Source organism: Callospermophilus lateralis, chromosome 8, assembly GCF_048772815.1.
Source record: "Callospermophilus lateralis isolate mCalLat2 chromosome 8, mCalLat2.hap1, whole genome shotgun sequence".
In the NCBI taxonomy this organism is placed as follows: domain Eukaryota; kingdom Metazoa; phylum Chordata; class Mammalia; order Rodentia; family Sciuridae; genus Callospermophilus; species Callospermophilus lateralis.
In genome coordinates, this window is record NC_135312.1 from 31,398,845 (window position 1) to 31,420,948 (window position 22,104).

Below are 22,104 nucleotides of genomic sequence, written 5' to 3' on the forward strand. Positions count from 1 at the left end.
TCCACCCTCTTGAATATAACTGTTTTTAACAGTTTGACTTATAGACTTCTAGATTTTTTCCAGCACCAATGAATATGCATATTTTAAGCTTTAGTTGCTATTGTTAAATGACCCACCAAAATAGTCACTCTTATAAATCTGTTTCCCTGCAGCTTCATAAATGTTGAATTTCATCAGACTTTTAAATCTTCACCCATCTGAGGGATGAAAAGATAAGATCTCACTGTTGATCAACTTTATTTTTCTGTTAGTGAGGCTGAGCATGTTTCAGTTTACTGACTGGGTAGTGTAGTGGGGAGTGGTCTTCAAACATATTTTCTCAACTCCCTAAAATTTTTTTGAATAACTATGTGTCTTCTATGTTTTAAAATTGATGTTTAACATTTTTCATAAGTTTAAAAGTTGTGAAATAATAGTTTTTAAGAATATTACATTACTTATATTTGAAATATATTTCTATCAAATCTGTGGACCTGCAGATTCATCTATTTAATTTAAGGAAAAATGATGCATTTGTTACTTACTTTATAAGACTAGTTCTCATTGTCAAAACCAGATTTACCTTTAAAAAAAAAAAGTCTGATTTTAGGGGCTGGGGATATAGCTCAAGCTAGTGTACTTTCCTACGATGCTCAAGGTCCCTGGTTCAATCCCCAGTACCCCCCCCCCAAAAAAAAAATCTGACTTTATTTTTTAATTCAAAGAAATAAGTTAATGTGATTTACCTCTAAGTTTTAATTTTAACATAGATACATAGATATAAAGAAGTGAAAGGAGGGAAGAGGAGGGAGAAAGGCAAGGAATAGAGGAAGGAGAGGGAAGGGAAGGGTGGAAGGGAGGGGAAGGGAGAGGAGAAGAAAGAAGAAAGAAGAAAGAAGCAAGCTAGTTCAAGAACAGAGCTTTGGGGGTGGAGGTGGGGATGCATCTCAGTGGTGAGCACTTGCCAGAGTTTCACACCCAATTAAAGATTTCTTACCATGGGAGAAGACAGTTGCATTCTTGGGTTGTTCCTTTGTTTAGCCTCTTGTAGATCGTAATTAACATTCCAGGACAGTGTACTAAAACAAGGTAGGTAACAGGTGTAAGTGGGAGAAGGGTATTGAGAATGGAGAGGAGGGAAAGGATGATGTAAAACAGAGTTAATGAGAGCAGGGGATGTGGCTCAGTGGTAGAGAGTTTGTCTAGCATATGGGTAGGATCCCCAGCATGGCAAAAAATTAAAACATTAAAATTAGATTAAATATGATTGATTACATTATCTACCTCAGTAGGTCTTTGTGGAGGTTAAATATATGAACACATGAACAGTACCTGGCACATACTAAATGTTCAGTAGTTTTTAATTGTCATACTTGTTATTAATTTGTAAATTTTATGTTCATATACTTTGCCACTTCTTCAACTGAATTATTCATTTTCTTTTTTTAATCTTATTGTATATTAGTGCTTTCAGCTATTTTCATATAAACTACACATTTTATTTACTTACTTATTTTTGGTAGTACTGGGGATCAACCCAGAGCCTGTGCATGCTAGGCAGGCACTCTATCCCTGAGCTATGCACTAACCCCTATAAATGCTTTTGCCAGTTTTAATACTTTAAAATTTTTCTCTTTTATAGTTAATAATTGACTAAAGTGTTGATCGAGCTTTAGTTTTTCTGAAAATACTCCTTCCCCATCCCCTCAAAATGGCTTTTTTTTTTTCGGTATCAGGAATAGAACCCAGGGGTACTTATCCACTGAGCCACATCCCCAGCCCTTTTTATTGTTTATTTAGAGACAGGGTCTCACCAAATTGAACTTGTGATCCTCCTGCCTCAGTCTTTTGAGCAGCTGGGATCACAGGCGTGTGCCACCATGCCCAGCTTAAAATGGCATCTTTCTTTTTTTTTTTTTTTTTAAATATTTACTTTTTAGTTTTAGGTGGACACAATATCTTTATGTGGTGCTGAGAATCAAACCCAGTGCCTCACACATGCTAGGCGAGCGCACTACCACTTGAGCCACATCCCCAGCCCCCAAAATGGCATCTTTCACTTAGCATGATGTTTCTGAGGTTCATCCATGTTGTAGAAGTCTGAGAACTTCATTGTTTTTGAAGGCTGAGTAACACTCCATTGTATGGATATGTCACATTTTATCCATTCATCAGTTGATGAGCATTTAGATTGTTTCCATCTTTAGGATGCTAAGAATAATGTTGTTGTAATATTTTTGTACATATGTTTGTGCAGATGTAAGTTTGCATTTCTCCTGGATATATACCTAGGGGTAAAATTACTGGGTAAAATGGTAACTCTTCAATCATTTGAGGAACTGTTGCACTTTCTAAAGTGCTTGTATCATTTGACATTCTCACCAAGGCTTGTTTATTTTCTTTTCTCTCTCTCTCCCTCTCTATCTCTTTTTTCCCCTGGTGAGCCTCAAGAGTGTGAAATAATGTCCCATTGTGGTTTTGATTTGCATTTCTCTGAGGACAAATGATGCTGAGTAGGGCTGGGGTTGTGGCTCAGTAGTAGAGTGCCCGCCTAGTGCGGGTGAGGCACTGGGTTCCATCCTCAGCACCACATAAAAATAAATGAATAATTTTAAAAAATGATGCCGAGTGTCTTTTCATGTGCTTATTAGTCATTTACATATCTTCGTAGGACACATGTCTATTGACAGTTTTATTTTGCAGTGCTGGGAATTGAACCCAAACCATGTATATGCTAGGCTGACTTTGAACTTGCAATCCTCCTGCCTTGGCAAAAGTTGCTGGGATAATAAGTGTGTACCATCCCACCTGGCTTTGTTCCCAGTTTTTAAATTTAGGTTAGTTTAAATTGTTGAGTTAAAAGAATCTCTTGTATAACAGACCCTTACACATAATAATTTGCATTTTTTTTCCATTCTATCGGTTACTTTTTGGATTCCTTATAGTGTTCTTTGATGCATACGTCTTAAAAATTTCAGTGAAGTATAGCTTATTTTTTTTGTTTGCCTATGTCTAAAACTTTATGCCTTAGTTTTTAGTCTAATTCTTAAATTTAGATCTATGATCCATTTTTATTAATTTTGATTAATTGTTTCATATAGTATAAATCGGGGGTCTGACTACTCTTTTGCATGTTGCTGTGCAGTTGTATCTGCACCATTTGTTGAAAACAGTGTTCTTTCCCTGATTGAATGGTCTTGGCCTCCTTGTTGAAAAATTATCAGTGTATGAGCTTCTTTCTGGATTCTCATTCTGTTCCATTGATCTGTGTGTCTATAATTAAGCCAGTACCACGATGAGATTTTTAAACTCCTAATGGATACCTAGTTTCATCAAATGCCTTTGCAGCATTTAATTGATCAGATCAAATGCTTGTTCTCATCTGTCATTTTAACATGGTGGGGAGCTAAGTATTTTCTAATACTGACCAGTCCTTGAGCTTGAGGGCTAGGTTATGTTCTCTATTCAGATATTCTGTTACCTAGTTAAGGTGGAAGCTAAGGAAGGTGAGCATTGCTTGAGAGGAATTGGATTGCTACTACTCCTTGGTACTTATTATGATAATCAGTAGTGTCCACACTTGGCTATTGATGGCAACCTATTACCCCAAACTTGGGGGCTTTTCTGGTCTTTCTTGTGTCAGAATGCTTGTGTCCTCATTGTTGTCAGTGAGCCCAGTTCTGTCACAGCATTTCACCTACAGAAGAGCTTCTCAGTGCTGTTATGTAGTGCTCCTCTCACCAGCATTTCCCTGTTGCTCCCATAAAGGGTATTATCTGGAGGGTTTTCCTGTCTATTTAATAGGAAAATAGGATATCCACTATAGCAGACTCATGTCTTTGAGTCTAATACTTCTTCTACTGTTTACTATGGCCATCTGGCATCCTGCCTTATTCAATGTGAGCTATTGTGTATTAGTTTTCTATTTCTGCTTAAGAAATTACTACAAACTAGCCAGGTGTGGTGGTGCACAGCTGTAATCCCAGTGACTCAGGAGGTTGAGGTAGGAGGATCACAAGTTCAAAGCCAGCCTCAGCAACTTAGCCAGGCCCTAAACAACTTAGTGGGTCCTTGTCTCAAAACAAGAAATAAAAAGGGCTGGGGATGTGGCTCAGTGGTTAAGTACCCTTAGGTTCAATCCTGGTACCAAAATAATAATAATATATATATATATATATATATATTTATATATATTAGTAATAATAATTATTATTATGATTACCACAAACTTAGTGGCTAAAAGCAGTTATTAATTAGCTCATGGTCCTGGAGGCCAGATGATTGGCATGTCATAACTGAGTTCTCTGGTCAGAATATCAGCCAGGCTGAAGTCTCTGGAGAACAGTCCATTCAAAGTCCATTCTGGTTGTGGGACTAAGGTTCTCACCTCCCTGCTGGCTGTCAGCCCAAGACTGCTCTCAACTCCAAGGCTGCCTTCACTCCCTGCCATGAAGATCCCTCCATCTTCATGTCAGCACAGGTGTTTCCTATCAATCTTGGGTTTTGAATCTTTAGGATATTCCATCTGACCTCTAGATTGGCTTTCAGTGGCTCATATGATTAGATCAGGTCCTCCCTAGATAATATTCATATCTTAGAGACCTTAATTACATCTGCAAAATCCATTTTGTCATATGTATTAATTTCCTAGGTTTTGAAATCCATTATCCCAAACTTGGGGGCTTATAACAACAGAAATTTATTCTTGCACAGTTCTGAAGACCAGAAGTCCTACATGAAGGTGTCGATAGGGTTAGTTCCTTGTGGGGCCTCTGATGGAGGATGTTCCATTCACACTCCTAGCTTCCAGGGTTGCTGGCACTCCTTTGCATTCCTTACCTTGTAGCTGTCCCACTCTACTGTCTGCCTCCATCTCCACATGTCCTTCGTTCCCTGGGTGTTTCTGTGAACTCTCCTTATAGGAATTCTAGTATCAGATTCAGGATTTATCCAACCCCAGTGTGATCTCCACTAATTATATCTACAAAGACCTATTCCTAAATAAGGTCACATTCTGAGACTTTGAGTGCACATGAATTTTTTTTTGGCGGGGGGACACTATTCAACCCACAACAGCTTACTCTCTGGCCTCCCAACATTGATATTTGTTTCATACAAAATATACTCACCCCACCTCAACATCTCCAAAACCCACCTCAACTTCTCCAAAACCCACTTCAACTTCTCCAAAAGTCTATATCCATTCCAGGATCAACTATAAATCCAAATTTTCATCTAAATATCATCAACTCAAAAAAAATCCAAAATGCCACCATCTAAATCAGGGATGACTGAGATTCTGGGTATGATCTAATTTTTTTTATTCAAAGAAATAGGCTGTAAGCTAGAATTTGGAAACTATTTTGTAGGAGCAGTTTCTGGAAGATAAGTTGATCAATCTTAACTATGGACTATTATTAAGAAAGACAGCATATATGTAGATAAATAATATGTTTTATTAAGAAAATATTTATTGAATACCTAGTATGTACCAGGCATTCTTCTAGGTACTAGTAATGTTATCAGTGAACTAAAATTAACAAAAATCTAAACCTTCATATTTACATTTTGGAGCTAAGTAGGTTGATAAGAAATAATTATTTTCATTGATTATTCTTAACCTATGAGTGAATCAACTTTTAAAAATAATTTCTACTGTGTAGAGAACAAGCACATAGAGGTTGAGTGTCCTTATCCAAAATGCTTAGGACCAGAAGTACTTCAGATTTTAGGTCTTTTGGGATTTGAGGATATTTGCATATACAAAGTGAGATATGTTGGTGATGGGCCCAAGTCTAAACACAAAATTCATTTGTTTCATGGGCACCTTATACACATGGCCTGAAGGTAATTTTATGCAGTATTTTTAGTGTGCCTTGTTCACATTAGGTCAGGTATAGAATTTTTTTTTTTTTTTTTTTTTTAACCTGTGGCATCATGTTGCACTCAAAAAACTTCAGATTTTGAAGCATACTGGATTTTAGACTTTCAGATCAGGGATACTCAGCCTGTATGAATAGTCTCAGAAACTGCTGGCTGGTTACGAGGTTGGTGAGAAACAGCTGGCTCTCTCACTTTCAGAACCCCTAGTTCTTTGATTTCAAATAAGTTCCACTACCATTTGCCCTCATTTGTTTATTTAGCACCATCCGTTGTCAGACTCTTTAGCATGTCATCTGAGGTCATGTGTGTCTGCCCCTTGCTAAGCAACCTCTCTCTCATCACTCACCTTATGATGCAGATCCATGGAAATACTTGGTGTGCCTGCGCGTGCATTCTCATAGCGCATGTGCTTTCTGTCTAGAATCACCTTCTTCACATTACCGGGAACCTACGTTTTTCTTCGAGACACAACTTCAGTATCACTTCCTCTGCAAAGGCTTCACATTTGCCCTCTGCCTGGGCCAGGAAGAACTGGCCTTACTCTCTTCTGTATCTTGTCTCTGTTGGCCCAGCATCCACAGATGGTCTCTTTCAGATTACTGTAAATGGATTTGTTTCCTCAACTAATCTGTAAACTCTTTGAATTAAGGTTTTATTCATGCACTTTTTACCTAATAGGCAAATAATAAATATAAATTTAAAACTGGCTTTAAGTGTCAGGATAGACAAAATTATTGATAAAAAAGTTTCCTGATATTTGAATTCATGTGGATTAAGCGTTAAAATGCTTTGACACAGTAAATACATTTTAATCCTAAAAGCATGGAATTAGAAGAATCACCTTTTCATGAACTTACTATTAAGTGAGAAATTAAATATAAAAACCAAAATTTTATTTTAAATTAGGTTTTTCTGACATAAAATCTTTTGTTATGTACTTTCTTGAACACTCTATAACTAATCCATTAATACCCACGAAGATATTGGAAGAATAATGTAGTTAAAATGATAGACTACATTATTATAATTGTGCAAAAAGTAACTGAAAGAAGGAAGTCCTATATTTCATATTTTGACAATGTAGAAATATAGGAAGTTTGGAGTTCTATTTTTGTGACTCCTATACATATTTACCTGTTTTGATAACATATTAGTTGAGGGGTGAAAGAAGTTTTGAGTTAAAAGTTTGTCATTGGCATAGTTGTTTAAGGATGCAGAACTTGGGAAGTATAATGAGTTCTAAGCTAATATGAAATAGTAGAGCTTTTTCCTTATGTGTTATTTTGGGAAAAGCTGCTTCAGCACTTTTTCTTATTTGGAAGTTTTACTTGTATCACTGGTAAAACATAATGCAAGAAATTTATTTGCAAAATACTTTTTCCCTCTCTTTGAAAGAAGCCATTCCAGCTGTTTCAAGCTTGTTCATTTCCGTTGCAGGCTCAGTCCTCCTGTTCTTCCTCTATGCTCCTTAAAAGAAATACACTTGGCTAAGGATAAGTTTTTCAGAATGGAACAATCTGAAACTACCAATGGTTGTTTTCTCTCTATTTTAACAAGAGAGGTAAGGAGACAAAAACAATCCCAGTCCATGTCATACTTTGGAATTGGGAATGGCAGAGCCTCACAAGAGGAACATAGGAACCTGTGAACATTTTGAAATGCTGTGCTTATATTTCATAAATAACTAAAGGGCAAGAAAAAGCTTTATGGCAAGTAATCCCGATACCTTATGTTCTGTGTTTCTTTTTGCCTGCCCTCTATGCCCACCTCTGTAAGCAGTTTGTTAACACATTGGGCATCTTCTCTGACATAAGAAATTAGCTGTGTAATTCTATCAAGTTTATAAATGGGAGAATTGAAGTTAAAAAGAAGTCATTTGCTGAGGTTTATGGCATGTATTAGGCCTAAAATCCATTTATTTTAATATTATATTCTATTTATTTTCACTGAAAACATTGACAAATATTTGCCATATGCACAATAGTTACCTTCCACAGTAATAAATGCTTCTTTAATTGTAGCGGGACCCATCTGAGACAGTGTCTGTGAAAGATGTTTTGGCCCGAGCTGCAGCAAAAGGGCTACTGGACGGGATTGAGTTGGGGAAATCATCAAAACGGGAGAAGAGGAGGAAAAAATCAAAAACATCATTGTCCAAACCGTCTGCCAATGATAATAATGGCATCCAAATGAAAATTGCCGAGTTCCTGAATCGAGAAACCAAAACGAGTACTAACAGATCAGAGGCATTAATAACAAAAGCACTTAATCCACAGAAAAATGCATCTCAAGTAGGTGCCACCACACAGACCAGGAAACCCAGCAAGCCTATCATCAATCCTTTGACACCCACCTTAACGAAGAACACTTGTCACTGCAAGCCGTGTGAACGGCACACCAACTTCACACGACCTCGACCAGAAGACAAAATGATTGCTTTGAAACCCATTGAGATTGTTTTGCCTCCAGTAATGTTGCCATTTCAGAGTCCTCAAGGCATCAGATCTCAGGTCCCAAATCAGCATTTTTACTATCGCTGGGTTAGGCCCAAGACTGGTGTGCCTGGCTACCTTCCCACACCATCAGCGTCCAGAAGAGGGGAGAAACCTAAAGAAAACTTACCTTCCTCCCTAGTTAGGCGTCCTCGACCATGGCTTTGACTGCCCCATGTTTTTGACAGGGCCAGAAACAGGCGTTTTGTTTTTTTTTTTTTCTTCCCAAAGTCTGGTATTTCTCAGAAGGTGAGATATAGCTACACAAGATACTCATCCTTTTGTCACTTAGTATCTTCTAATTGTGATATTACCTTCAGAGAATCAAAACAGGAGAGAGACAATAATGTAGAGAGGGTAAGCAAGCAGAATTCAGATTGCAGCAGCTCAGTGCTGATCTGTTGGACCCCGCTGTCAGAACTGGCTCACTCCTGTTGATTTCCAGTCTGGGCTAAAGCTCAGCAATTTCTCCTGAAGGGAAACATGGTCTCTCTGGAGCAGGCTGCTCTTCACTCACTTTTGAGGGCGGTCAGTTGAAAGCAGGGCCCTCCCACCAGCTCTGGAACACCCTGCCAGTGTCTAAGCAGTCCTAGCTGAACTTTTCCAATCACAATCAAGATTGATTTTTTTTTTCTTAAGTACTTGTCTGTTCCTGAAACAGGGCATAACATGAGTTTTGGTAACATGACTGAGCCTGAGTACTAGTAGGAAGCCCAGGAAGTTCCAGAACGCCATGTGTGCATTGCTTAGGTGTCGATTCAGAGGGTCTCTCGTAGGAAGAGCATCCAGGACCCTGAGTGGACTGAGTGAGCACAATCACCCCTTCCTTCTGCCTGTTTATGCCAAACACGGTTGAAAAAAAGATTGAGCAAATTTCCATCAAAACATTCATAATTCTGAGGACAAAACTGTTAAATACAAGTGATATCTATTGTCAAAGAATACAAGTGATATCTATTATTGAAGAAACCTATAAAGACTTCTGATTCTATTCAAAGATCAGGTGATACAGCAAAATGTTCAAATTGTTTCAAATGGCACACAGTAATCAAACTTTGGTAAATCATTTCTGATGCACAATTAAAATATATTGTAGCACTGTTATATTAAATGTCAATTCATCTTAAATGTATTATCAATTGCCTGCCAAAATTGATATGATTATCGTTTCTGGGTCTACTGATTATTTTTCATCATAGTAACAAAATGTTTAACGTTAAATAGGTTTAAACTATAAATCTTGTTTAAAGTTCATAGACATGTTGATGACGTTTGAATTTAAAGTTTTATTTCCAGAATCAGTTGTGTTTAAGTGTAAGTAATTCTGGAATGCTCAATTCAGGTGATACTTCAGTAGAATATTTAGGTCTGTTTCAACTATGTTATTCTTTTCTCACTTGAAGTGAGGAGAAAAGCAAAATGGTGAATTTCATTTTAGTAGTACTAATTGATTTTTCCTTTAGCTGAAGATTACATTTCATTACAAACTGTAAGTGAAGAAAAGACTTTAAAAATTTTTTCGCAGTTGCAGATGGACAGATGCCTTTACTTTGTTTATTTTATGCAGTGCTAAGGATCAAACCCAGTGCCTCACATGTGCTAGGCAAGTGCTCTGCTTGAGCTACAGCCCCAGCTCAAAGAAAAGACTTCTTTTACTTGAGCCAGACTTATTAGGGGGTGTTTCATTATCTTACGCCCACCCAAATCTAGCTTAGGGGACCCCATGCCTCTAGGAGGACAGGGCAGCCTAATTTTACATTGTTCAGTGAAGAGCTGATATTTTATCCCAGAGATTTTTAAAAATATATATATTTAGTTGTAGTTGGACATAATACCTTTATTTATTTACGTGGTGCTGAGATCGAACCCAGTGCCTTACATGTGCTAAGTGAGTGCTCTATTGCTGAGCCATACCCCCAGCCCCTCCCAGGGATCTTTTATCCTTTTCCTGCTTCACTCCAACTCTAGGCTGCAAATGATTCCATTGTCCAGAAGCACAGGGTCTGAAATTTTTATTTTCAAGTGTATTTTCTGGGTTAACTCTCACTGTTATGAAACAGCTCAGGATATTTTATAACCTCTGCATGTGATTCATGTCACAACTTTGAAGCCACTTATTTTCAGTAGTTCCTAACATGCCTCTTGGTACTAAATTATTTTTCTCTTTAGAAATTTATGGAGATTCTAAATTAAACCATTCATTAATTAAGCTTGCATTTTAGTCTGAGAATATTCTAAGCAGGACAGGATCACTTATTTAAATACTTTGGTAAACAGGATCACTTATTTAAATACAGGGAAAGAACTTAGGATAAAAGCTACATGAGAGAATTGTAGTGAAGAATATGGATCACACTAACATTTTTTGTTTGGTATTTTACTTGCTTGAACGTAAAAGTCTTGCAAAACACTAAGCAAATTATTGGTGTTTAGATATCTCAATAGGAAATGTTGAGTTTTACCTGAAACTATTTACTATCATAAAAACCCTGAAACCAAAATGAAAGTTTGTTGAGTTACTGCCCTTGGGAGGCGATGAGGTGGAGAGAGAACACTCTGGGGGGCATGCAAGACCAACAGTAGTGCCTACTTTACCTTTTCCTTGTCCTCTTCTGTGTGTCTGAAAGTTGAACTAGACCAGATTCAGTCGGTTTTTCTAGCTACCTTTTGGATTTTAGCGCCAATACACCTCTTTTGTTCATTCTCTGAGGTTAAGTTCTTCAAGAAAATGAGACAGACTTTGTGCTGAAATACTTTAACCCTAGAACGACTGCTTGCAGAAGACTCGATAGGCTTGTGTATCCAGAATGGCAGCTGCCTGTCCACCAAACAAGGTCAGGGTAATGACTCAAATTTAGTTACCTTCTCATTCTCCCAGGTGGAAAGATGCAATCACCAAAGCAGAATCTTACCTTACTAATATAATTTCTTAAAAGTTTAATTTGAGGTAATATAAAAATAACATGACTAGTTCAGACACACTAAATTCTAATTTTTGTATATATAACTGAGTTGTCAGATAAATGAGCCAAACATTTTATGCAGCTAAGTTTATTCTCAATACATATTACATTTAAATGTGTAAAAGTGGTCAACAGTAAAAGGGGTAAAAGGAAAAACAAGACATCCTTTCAGGATGAACAGCTGGCGCTGGCTGCCAGGGACTGTTCTTATTGATGGTGGCAGGGAGGATCTTTTCCCTGAAACCGAAATAACTTAAACTTCGATTTACTGGCTGCAAACCCCATGTTAGATGTGTATTAGGGTAAGCCTGGCCAACCAACAGCGCCAGTAGTTTTATTAAATTGTGCTAAAATCAGGTAGGGAAACATTTTACACGTTGTTCATGAAGTCTTGTGTGAAATGAGTGCGCCATTCAAGAAAAGGAAGCATGGCGGCCCCTAGCACATGGTCCATCTTCCAAGTGTCCATCTTAAACTCACAATATGAATTTTTTTTTTTTTAAAAAGTAGCAGTGCCAACAGTTTATCACCAAGAACTTGTTTTAATGGAAATGAGTCTAATGTTCCTTCATGCAGTAAGACAGACAAAAAACAATGGTCCTAATTAGCTATTGGTGACCTTATAGACAGGTGGAAACAAAAGGTGTGTGGACATATGTATATATCTTTAGATGAAATCACACATGTTGTGAAGGTTATAAAAATGAAGCACCATACGGTGCTTTAGTTTACAAAGTCAAGTTCTTAGTCATAGGCCTGTTGGCTCTTCCCCTTGATGCTGCCAAGGAGCACGCAGAGGAGGTGGCAAGACTGCATCTAGCTAGCTGCTTTTAAAAAATAAAAGGAACTTTAAGCATTTTGCCTTCTACATATTCCAATAGAAATGTGACTACAAATCATTACAAAACCAACTTTTAGGCAATGTGTAGTTCACTGAGATTACTTAGACCTGAATACATTGTGACATAATATCCAGTAAAGATAATATATTAACACAACAATGCAGTATATTTCAGTAAAAATAGAATAAATAAAATAAAAATATTTTAAGCTGTATTTAACAGGTTAATTAAAAAAAGATACGACATACAAGGCATAGTGAACATGGCGGCCTGTTTACCGAATCACAGATATAAAGAATGCATAGATAACTGAAGTCTCACTAAGATATCAGGTAAAACACTGGCATACTTTCACAGACAAATACACACATACTTTCATATATACTTTTTGGCCATGGCAGAAAGTGTCTGAACATACCGTTTAACATAATTAATTTTACAAAATTAATCTGCATTTAATATGCAAAGCTACTCTCAAAACAAAATATCTGTAGTAAAGTTTGTACAGGCTATCATTCACCTTATTATAGCCTATAATTGCATATATAAATCAGTTTGCTACTTAAAGCTAGCTCAATATTCTTGATCCTGAAAATAAACGAACATACGCCTTAAAAAATGAACAGGGGCTTGTGGTAGAGATTTCCTGTAGAAAAGTGGATTACTTGGTTAGTGTTTTGAGGTTTATGACACTAAAATGTTTCACTGTGGAGATGGAGATGTAAGATCATCGTAACTGAATTTGAAAAAGCTTTTCACAGGGCACAGTAAGGTTTACTTAATGCAATGATTTCTCATGATGGCTCCGGTTACTTTGGATAGGACAGTATGCAAGTTGGCGAGAAGCTTAATGCATTTCTAAAGTAGCATAGTTTCTGTCATAACATTAGGGTGCCAGCAAACAACTCCAGTCCCTGTGCACCCCCCTCCATGAATTCTGTGAGGAAACAGCAGGCAGAAGGCCTTCTATTCATCCCATCATGTTTCCTGGTGGCTAAGGGTCTGAGTGAGGAGCAGCTCTACCACAGTAACATCTCTGGAAAGTCTCATCAATTTGAAGAGGCTGCAATGAGTGAAGACACCTGTCCTCTACAGCACATTGAGGCACACGGCAGCGAACAGTCCTGGACTGACAGAGGACAGTCGTTTTATGATTAATTTAATGCCACTAAATAATTCGGACACACATTTCTTTACTTACGGAGAGAATTCTGAGATTGCCTGACAATTTCCCTATCTGCTCTTTGTTTGTGCCACAGTCATCTGGAAAGGGTCCTCCTGACTGACTGTGCAGAGGGGCACAGCACAGCAGGAGCTGGGAGCTGGGAGGTATGGGTCCTGGATCTGGCTCTTATGCACTTTGGCGAGGTCTTAGGCCAGTTGGTTCAGCCTTTTGGTACTTTGTGTTCTTACTTCTCCAATGTGTTCAGTACCTTTTTTACTTTATAAGGCTCAAATGTGATAAGAATGTGGAAACCATTCTGACAAGAACAAAGCAGTGTAGTGTATAAACATAAAGCATTACTTTTGAAACTGGATGTTGTCAAAATGTTAATTTTGACACTAGAAGGTAAACAAGACTAATATTGAGATTCATCTTAGCAAAATAAACAATGTCAACAAGAGTTTAAATTGGTATATCTTTATAGCTAAGTTTCTAATCTACATAAAAAAAGCAAGAAAATGTTGTTTTGGGGAAACTGTTAAATAGTCCCATTATTCCTATGTATATTTTGCTCTGATATGAAATTTTTTAAATCTTAAAAGTAAAATGGAAAAAAATATAAATTTTAAAATATATCTAGTTGAGTTCAATAAATTCTAACATTAAATACATAAATTCAAGAAAAGTCCAACTTATGTAGTTTGTTGCCATGGACAATATATGATGGACAGACAGCTTTCTGGACAAAAAGCACTAGAATAAGACTGAGCTAGCTGCGGAATTCTAGCACAACATTTACCTCTAAGATGTGAACTAACAAAACTAAAGTGGTGGAGGAGACCTCAAATCATACTGTATGACAGAGATATAAATGGCATTTCCTCAACTCCAAGTTGCATATTGGCTGATCATCAAACTAAGGATGAGAGGTTCATGAGGAGTATTTCATCTTAGCATTGTGTAGAGAATGGCCATAGTGAACTATAATTCTCTAGCTGCATTGTACAATGTAAGGCAGAAGTTTGAAATATGTCCCACCCAAAATGCATTATGATTTTGTTAATCTCTTTTTGAAAATAATCAGTTTGAAAACCATCTGAAAAGAAAGGCTATTTTTTTTGTTCGATTTTAATTCCTCAAATTTAGTTTTTCATCCATTTTAAAGTTCCACTGTTTTCCAACATCCCACCATCAGCTGGAGACATGACATGGCGTCCATGTGTCACACAGCTCGTTAAGGAAAGCCAACTGGCAGCTTTCCTTAACCAACAGGTCCAACTTTATGAAAAACTAAACCCCAACTCGTCATCCTATCTTTACAGCAATTCAATGGTATCTGCTATGCAGTGTCTCCATGTTTCCAATGTTGAAAACAGGGCAAAGTGCTGCAGGACTTGAAGGTTGCTTGTGACAGATCCAGTTGAGAGGACAGTGAGAGAATGCAGGCATCATTCACTCCAAGGACATAGCATTGTTCACTAGGAGGGGCGGGGGTCACATTCTTCTCTGCATGTGCGAAGTCATAATGTTCACAATATTTACAGTAAGAAAAAGATCTTCCACTGCTCAGGATGTAACTTACTGACAGGAAAAAAAAAAAAAAAGATTCATGCTTCTTTTCATAGCACAAGATGGTGGCAAGACGAGAGAACATGCCTGTCTAACACTGCTCAGGTACAGATGAATTCTCTGAAGACAAAGCATCAGCAACGGAATGGAAGGCCGAGATCAGTTCTTTTTTTTTTTTTTTTTTTTAAGCTACTCCATCTTCAGGTAAAGATGACAGTCCTTTAACATATGCAACTAGGGTGTTTCTGTGACAGGACGTTTCTGTTTCAAAGTGTCAATGAGGGATAAGACTCCTCGTTTTACATTGGTTGTGACTCTTCTGGTCATTGAGTCTGCAGGCGGAGGAGGTGGTCGAACTTTCTGTGAAGGTGGCCGGGCTACCAAGCACTTCTGATATCGTAACTGAATAAAACAAAAAAAAATTTTAAGGGAACTAATAATGTATTCTTTCTTCTTGTTTAATATGATTTTCATTTAACACCAATATGTTGACTCCTGAAAGGCAAAGAGGTAGGTCCTAAACATAAGTTCAAGAGTTTGTTTTATTCTTAATATGGACGTTTCAAATTCTCCTAAAAGATGAGATTCAACGAAGATATTTTGCCATCCTCTCCTTCCATCTGTTTCCACCTTCTACTTCCTGTCTCTGTTAGTAGCTGGCAATTAATATGCCTCATAGTCAGCAAGCCAATGAAAGCAGAAAGGTCTGGGTCAGAGTGTCAACTAGAGCTTCCATCAGAGACAGCATGGGAGAGAGGGCACCATCAGTTGTGAGTGCCCCGGCAGTTACTAATTCTCTCTTGGCTTGTTTCTTCAACTGTAAAGTGGCTGAAGAGTGGGAACCTTTACAGAGGGGACAATGATCGAATAAGACATATTTATAGGATCTCTAAAAAAGTAATGAATGTTTGTTCCTGTTCCAATTTCCTATCCTAATAATAATAGAAAAGAATGATGTAATAAGATTTCAGATGGCCAGGAGTGGTGGCATATGCCAGTAATCCCAGTGACTCAGGAGGCTGAGGCAGGAGGATCACAAGTTCAAAGCCAGCCTCAATAACTTAGTGATGCCTTAACTCAAAATGAAAAATAAATGGGCTGGGGATGTGGCTCAGTAGTTAACCCTGCTCCAGACCCCTCTTCAGGTCAAAGGTATGTTTTAAGATAGAGGTCAGTCTGCTCTGGTTTCAATCCCTAGTTAAAAAAAAAAGATTGCAGACTTCAGGATACATTTTATATTCCAGTTTAACTCCCAAAGGATTAGGGGTTTTTTTTTTAATCCAATAGCATTGGCACCATGAATGATTTCTATTTTTCAAAAATGGAACAACAAAGTCCCTTGCTTTTGCAGTAATGGAAAAAATAATTCATTTTTCAAAATTAGATGAAAAGGTTAAATTTATCAAATGTTTTTTGAGATTCCATAGCTGATTTTGAAAATCAACTTAAATATTAGGATCCTTGGTAGAGTTGGGGAATACACTGATGTGCCTCTCTAAGATGCATAAAATATCTTCAGCAGGACTCAGGAAGGAGAGGTCATAATGTCCTATCATACCACAGGCCACAGAACTGGTCCCTTTCAACTCAAGCTGATGAACGAGGATGGTTTACTATATATTTACTCTGTGTAACGCACCTTGCTACACATGAATCACAATTCAAGCCACATCTAGAGCATGAGTTTATAGGTGGGCAGGATACACCAACATTGGATCCTGGATTTGGAATTTCAAACAGTAGTTTTGTATATACAATGTGAATAAAAACTGCACCTAACTGATGAATTTCATAAAGGATCCCTCTCTCCTATTCCAAATTTCACTTCAATAGCTTCAGTTGAGCCTTCATGACATAGCTATAAAATGTGCCTAAAAATTAAGAAAGAAGAATGTGTTGGAATTGTATTTTGGGTAGTATAAATTTATACATAGATATTTCAAATGGAGGATCATGTACGTCTGAACCAAGAAAACGACTACATCAGTAAAGCTGGACTTGGAGAGGGGCAAGGGAGCTCTGGGTTCACCCCTGTGCCTTGCACTGACTGGCTGAGCTGCTCCAACTGGCCGAACTCATACACTCAGAATAGGAAGCACAGAGTAAAGTTGTTTCCAACAGCGAAGATGAGTTTGGGAATCAGAGAACAAACTGTAGCCAGTGATGAAGCTAATCATTTAACTGTTGTTAGCATTTAGAATGTATAATTAAGGCTGAAAGCCATTCAGTTTATGACCAAAACCATCTGTTAGGATCCATTTCAATTTCATAAAATATCGAACAGTCATCTACTTTTGCTTGAAATCTATTTGCTGTATGTGACCCCTTGACCCCATCCTAATTCCCGATGCCTGGATCATATTTTCTTTCACCTTGACTCTGCAGCTCCCCTTGCTCCCCTTGATCGTAGCCCTGCTCCTTCATACCCAGGTGTGTCAGTTAACATCCTGGCCCCAGAGGGAAAATATCCCTCCAGCACCAGGCCTCTCCTCCCTTCCACCGGCCCCCCTCCAGGTCAAAGGTATGTTTTAAGATCAAAGTCAGTCTGCTCTCTTCCTAGTCGCCACCTTTGCCGCTGGCCCTCCTGCCTCACCCTTTTCCTGGTTCTTAATTAGCATGAAGCAGTGTACAGCAGGTCAGAAAACAACAAGCAAACTTTTTTTCTTTCCTCAACTCCACCTATGTCTCAAAGTAAAAGGTCTCTAACCAACTAGGAGGCTAAGTGCCTCCTCTAGGTCTTCATCTACCACCATTTTCTGTGAGATCATGTGTTACCTAATGACGGGGGACATATTCTGAGAAACTCGCTGTTGGGCCATTTCATCCTTGTGCAAACATCACAGTGCACCAACGCAAACCCAGGTGCATGGCCCACTCACACTCGGACTGAATGGCACAGCCTGGTGCTCCCTAGGCTGCAAACCTGTACGGCATGTTACTATACTGAGAGTACTGAAGGCCACTGTCACACAATGGTATTTGTATATATATAACGCAGGGTACAGTAAAAATGTGGTATAAAAGATAGAAAATGGAACCTGCAGGACTAAGCACTGCTCTGGGTGTCACCGGGTGAGTAGCAAGTGAACGTGAAGGCCACCGACACTACTATGCACACTGTAGACTGGACCAACACTCTATACTTAGGCTACACTAAATTTATTAAGCACTTTTTTCTTCAATCATAAATTAATCTTAGTTTGCTTTAGCTCATTTGCTTTAGCATTGGCACCATGAATAATTTCTACTTTTCAAAAATGGAACAACATTTTTGTTTTTATTTTTTAAAAACTTTTTGAACCTTCTGTAATAACACTTAGCTTAAAACACAAACACACTGGAGATGATAAGAATTTTTCAGTTCCCTTATGACCTTAGGGGACCACACAGTGTATGTGCATGACCCCACTTCAGTCCAGCTTCACTGGCTCACAGCCCTTAGACTGCGAGAAGTGTGCAGGTCGCCCCATCCTAAAATCAAATAACAACCAGCCAGTAAACCCGTCAAGTTCACCCTCTGAACTAGCCTGAAGCCATCTGCTTCCAGGGCCTCCCCCTCCTGCTACCCCCGGCCCCCCCCCCCGCCCTTCATTCTCAAACCAGTGCAGCCTCATATTTTATTTACAGCTCTTTCCACACTATAACATGATTTTGGTCTGTGCATCTCCTGTACCACATCTGAGCTCCATGATGCAGGGGTCACACAGTCAGGCCAGCCCAGGAACACTTAAATGCAGTACAGGGGCCTCCAGCCCAGCCTCCCTCACCTGGGCCAGCAGTATCCACCATGTCTCTCAGGTCACTGGCCCCTGTGCCCTCCCATTGCTACTCTCTGGCTCAGACCCTGCTCACCTCTTGTGTGGACTGGTGGACGGCCTCCGAGCTGATCACTCCTCTCAGCCTCTCCCTTCTACCCAGCTCCTCCACTATTGCCTGACACCACAGGCAACCTTGTGCCACGGACCTGCCTCCTCCTCTGGGTCCCAGCACCCAAACTGCCACTGCTGTACTGCAGCAGGCTTCAGGGCCTGCGTTATGCATCTCCATCACTTTACTACAACCTTTTGAGAGTCTTCCATAATGCTCCAAGGATATTTGTTCAGTGAGCAATGAGGTATTTTTGTTTGTTTCAAATATAATATGTGGTGACAAGCGCCCTGGCTATGTCACCTGGCAGTGCAGGGCTGACCCTAGGCTGGGCCTAGAGCCTCATTCTAGCTTCTCTGAGCCAATAACTACCTGACAGGGTTGTTGCAGATACATAAGAACAATGCACTTAAACCAACTATTTTAAATTAAAAGTAAAGCGTGTCAAGTTGAATGTAGAAAGTAACAACTCCCCTGGGGGTGGTGCACTGCTGGGAGCCATCAGCCAAGTAGGTATGACAATTTCCTTGCCAGCGTACCCCCATGTTGCTTAGTGGAAGGTGACCTTGCTCAAGGACCAGGGCAGATCCTTGTTTAGGGCGTTCCAGGTTTAGGAAGGTTATTCCTGCTGGGAATAGGGCGTATTCTGCTGCTTGAGTTCCCCTTGAGTTCTCACGGGATTCAGACAGTATTTTGGGGAGACAGAAGCCCAGTGGAGGTGTGGATTTGGGCAGAGAACGTGGATTTCCCCAGAACGTGTTTGTAGAAGGCTGGTGTGAGATCGGGAATAAAGAATTGCTGTTTGAATCTACAAAGCTGTGAGTGGCTGCGGCACTGCGGCAGTGCACACCTGAAATCCCAATAGCTCTGGAGGCGAAGGCAGGAGGATCAAGAGTTCAAAGCCAGCCTCAGCAACTTAACAAGGAGCTAAGTAACTCAGACCCTGTCTCTAAATAAAAAATACAAAAAAAAAGGGCTGGGGATGTGGCTTATTGGTTAAGTGCTCCTGAGTTTAATCCCTGGTACCAAAACAACAACAACAACAACAACAACAACAACAAAAACAACTCATATTTGACTAGGGTTTCCTGATCACATACTGAAATTAACTGGGGACATTTAGCCTCAAATGTTCTCAAATCTGCAGTTGGGAAGATCATCCTTCTCAGCTTTACTGGATCCCCTTGAGATGCAACCTGCTTGTCTTAATTGACCCTGCCCACAGGAACAAGAGTGACACAAAGCAAGGCAGGGCTTTGACAATTTGATTTCTTTTCTTTTACATGGGTGATTCTGCTCAAATCTATTGCATAGAAAACAAAAGCAGAGGCAGGACTGAACGACCCTCTGGGCCAGGGTCACTCACCATGCAGGCGGCCTGGACCGCCTCCGACACGTTACCAGCATTGGGCTCGCACCAGAACACGTGGCACTCAAAGCGCTGGTTCCCAGTGTCCATGATGAAGGCAAACGTGTGGACATCCTTCCCGACACCCATGAAGGACAGGAATCGCACCCGGCACTCCACCAAGGTCTCCTCTTCATTCTGTGAGAGACACTGGTTAGCATCAAACCCTCTCTGCAAACCAGGCAGCAGTCACCCAAATTTTTATATCTTCAGCAGATCAGAGAAGCCAGCACACTGAATTCAGAAAGGCCAGACTGAATTCAGAAAGGACTTGCATCTTTCTAGAAAAAAGGGGTCTGGACAGGACTTCAGTGCTGTGGGCATCTCTTTCTGGCAGTTCAGCATGATCTGAACTACACTGATATCGTGGAAATGTCCATTCGCTACCCACTAGACCCTCTGTCTATGAGTTCACCTGGGGAGGAACAAAGTCACATGCACTTCTTGTGCACTGCCCAACAGGGACACCAGGGGCTTACAGCCTGCTCCCCCAAGTGAACCCCAGGGCACCAGGACAAAATGATTTGCTGCATTCCTCTCCATATGGTCCCTCTCCCCTAGCAAAACAGCACACTGCACCACACTGCTACCTAAAACCAGGGAAAACAAAAGTTGTCAAGTCAACTAATTTGTCATATCATTTTCCCCCTTTCCACAAACTGGTCTCCATATGAAACAGCATAAAGAGAGGCCTGGAATTTATTCTTGCAGTCATAAGGGCCAATCTTTTGCAACAATCGCATGCAATTTTTGAGTTGGTGAACACATCTGGAATGGATGGCACCTTTCAGATCACAACATCTTGGCTCATTATGCTGACTTCTTTGAAGACAGCCTCAGATGTAGCAGCCTGGTGGGGAAGGAGCCACCAGGAGGCAGCCCCATCCTAGGAGGTGACTGTTGGGTTGGGCTCAAAGGGTGAGCAGCCAGCCATGGGGGGAGCTGGTGGGAAGGTCTGAGGGAAGGACCAGGAGCAAGAGGCCAGTGGTCTGGGCTGGGGTAGAAGAGGCAGGTGGGGACGAGATCGTACAGGGCTGGAAGGTGACCTGCTGGTGGACAGAGGAGCAGGGTGGTGACCTGAGGGCTTCTCCTGACATGTGTTTCATAAGCAGAATCAAAAATTAGCAAAGGGCCTGGAGCCAGACTGCCTGGTTCTGTACTTCCAACAGTGCGAGGACGGGCAAGTTTCTTTACCTCCCTGTACTTCAGTTTCCGCAATAAGAGTGGGGTAATTTGGGCTGAAGCTAATGCTGGCCTCTGTGAAGATGATCAATGACCCCTTTTCCTGCTGCCATGACAGACCACCAGGCCTTCCCTCAAAGAAGCATCCTCTGTGTCCCACCTCAGACAGCATGGTCCAGTCAACCCTGGAGTCCAGAGAGGGCCTCTCCAGAAAACCGGGTGAGCTATAGCTAGTGTCACTCAATCACCTCAAGCAAATGACTCCAATCTCCTGGGCAAATGAGGAAAACAGAACCAGGAGCACCAGGACAAAGGTTTCCAGGTCTAGAGGAAAGTGGAGGAAGGCACGGATTTAGACCAAGACAAAGGCCAAAACCTTTCACAAATGCAGGCCATTTTAATCCCGAGCAGGCACAGGTCCTGAGAGGTCAAGCCTCGGCTCTCTTTCTGGGTTTCATGGAGACTGCTCTATCCAAAGCCTCCTGTGGCCCATGGAGGCCAAATGTCCATTAGGACTCCTCACCTTTTCACTGATGACCGTCACGGTGGCATCGGCCACGTTCATGTTCACTGATGGCCAATCCTCCTTGTTAGATGAGGTCATCAGACTCTCTATGGCACTGTTCAGGGTGTCCATTCCTGTGGATGGAAAAGGTCATTGAAAAATCCTTCAAGTTATTTATCACTTTCCAGTGTGGGCCCAATGGCCCAGTAAGAGCTGTACCGCGATCGATCATTTCTTTGTGGTTCAGGA

General features: G+C 40.1%; 2 protein-coding genes across 15 annotated transcripts in view; one reads left to right on the forward strand and one right to left on the reverse strand.

Annotated features, from left to right (window-relative positions):
* The window catches only part of Nsun7 (NOP2/Sun RNA methyltransferase family member 7), a 29,201-nt gene extending 20,679 nt beyond the window's left edge, over window positions 1–8,522 (forward strand). For 3 of the 4 annotated variants that reach the window (XM_076864955.2, XM_076864956.2, XM_076864954.2), the window contains 2 exons: window positions 7,300–7,423; window positions 7,884–8,522. In XM_076864955.2, coding sequence (XP_076721070.2) covers window positions 7,300–7,423; window positions 7,884–8,522 — 763 coding nt within the window. The remainder of the gene's footprint in view (window positions 1–7,299; window positions 7,424–7,883) is intronic. The other variant, XM_076864957.2, reaches the window with a different exon arrangement.
* A 4,779-nt stretch (window positions 8,523–13,301) lies between these two features.
* The window catches only part of Apbb2 (amyloid beta precursor protein binding family B member 2), a 331,462-nt gene continuing 322,659 nt past the window's right edge, over window positions 13,302–22,104 (reverse strand). For all 11 annotated transcript variants that reach the window (XM_077110214.1, XM_076865348.2, XM_077110217.1 and 8 more), the window contains 3 exons: window positions 21,874–21,989; window positions 20,127–20,306; window positions 13,302–15,295 (listed from right to left, as the gene is read on the reverse strand). In XM_077110214.1, the coding sequence (XP_076966329.1) occupies window positions 15,128–15,295; window positions 20,127–20,306; window positions 21,874–21,989 (464 nt within the window). In that variant the 3' untranslated portion in view covers window positions 13,302–15,127. The remainder of the gene's footprint in view (window positions 15,296–20,126; window positions 20,307–21,873; window positions 21,990–22,104) is intronic.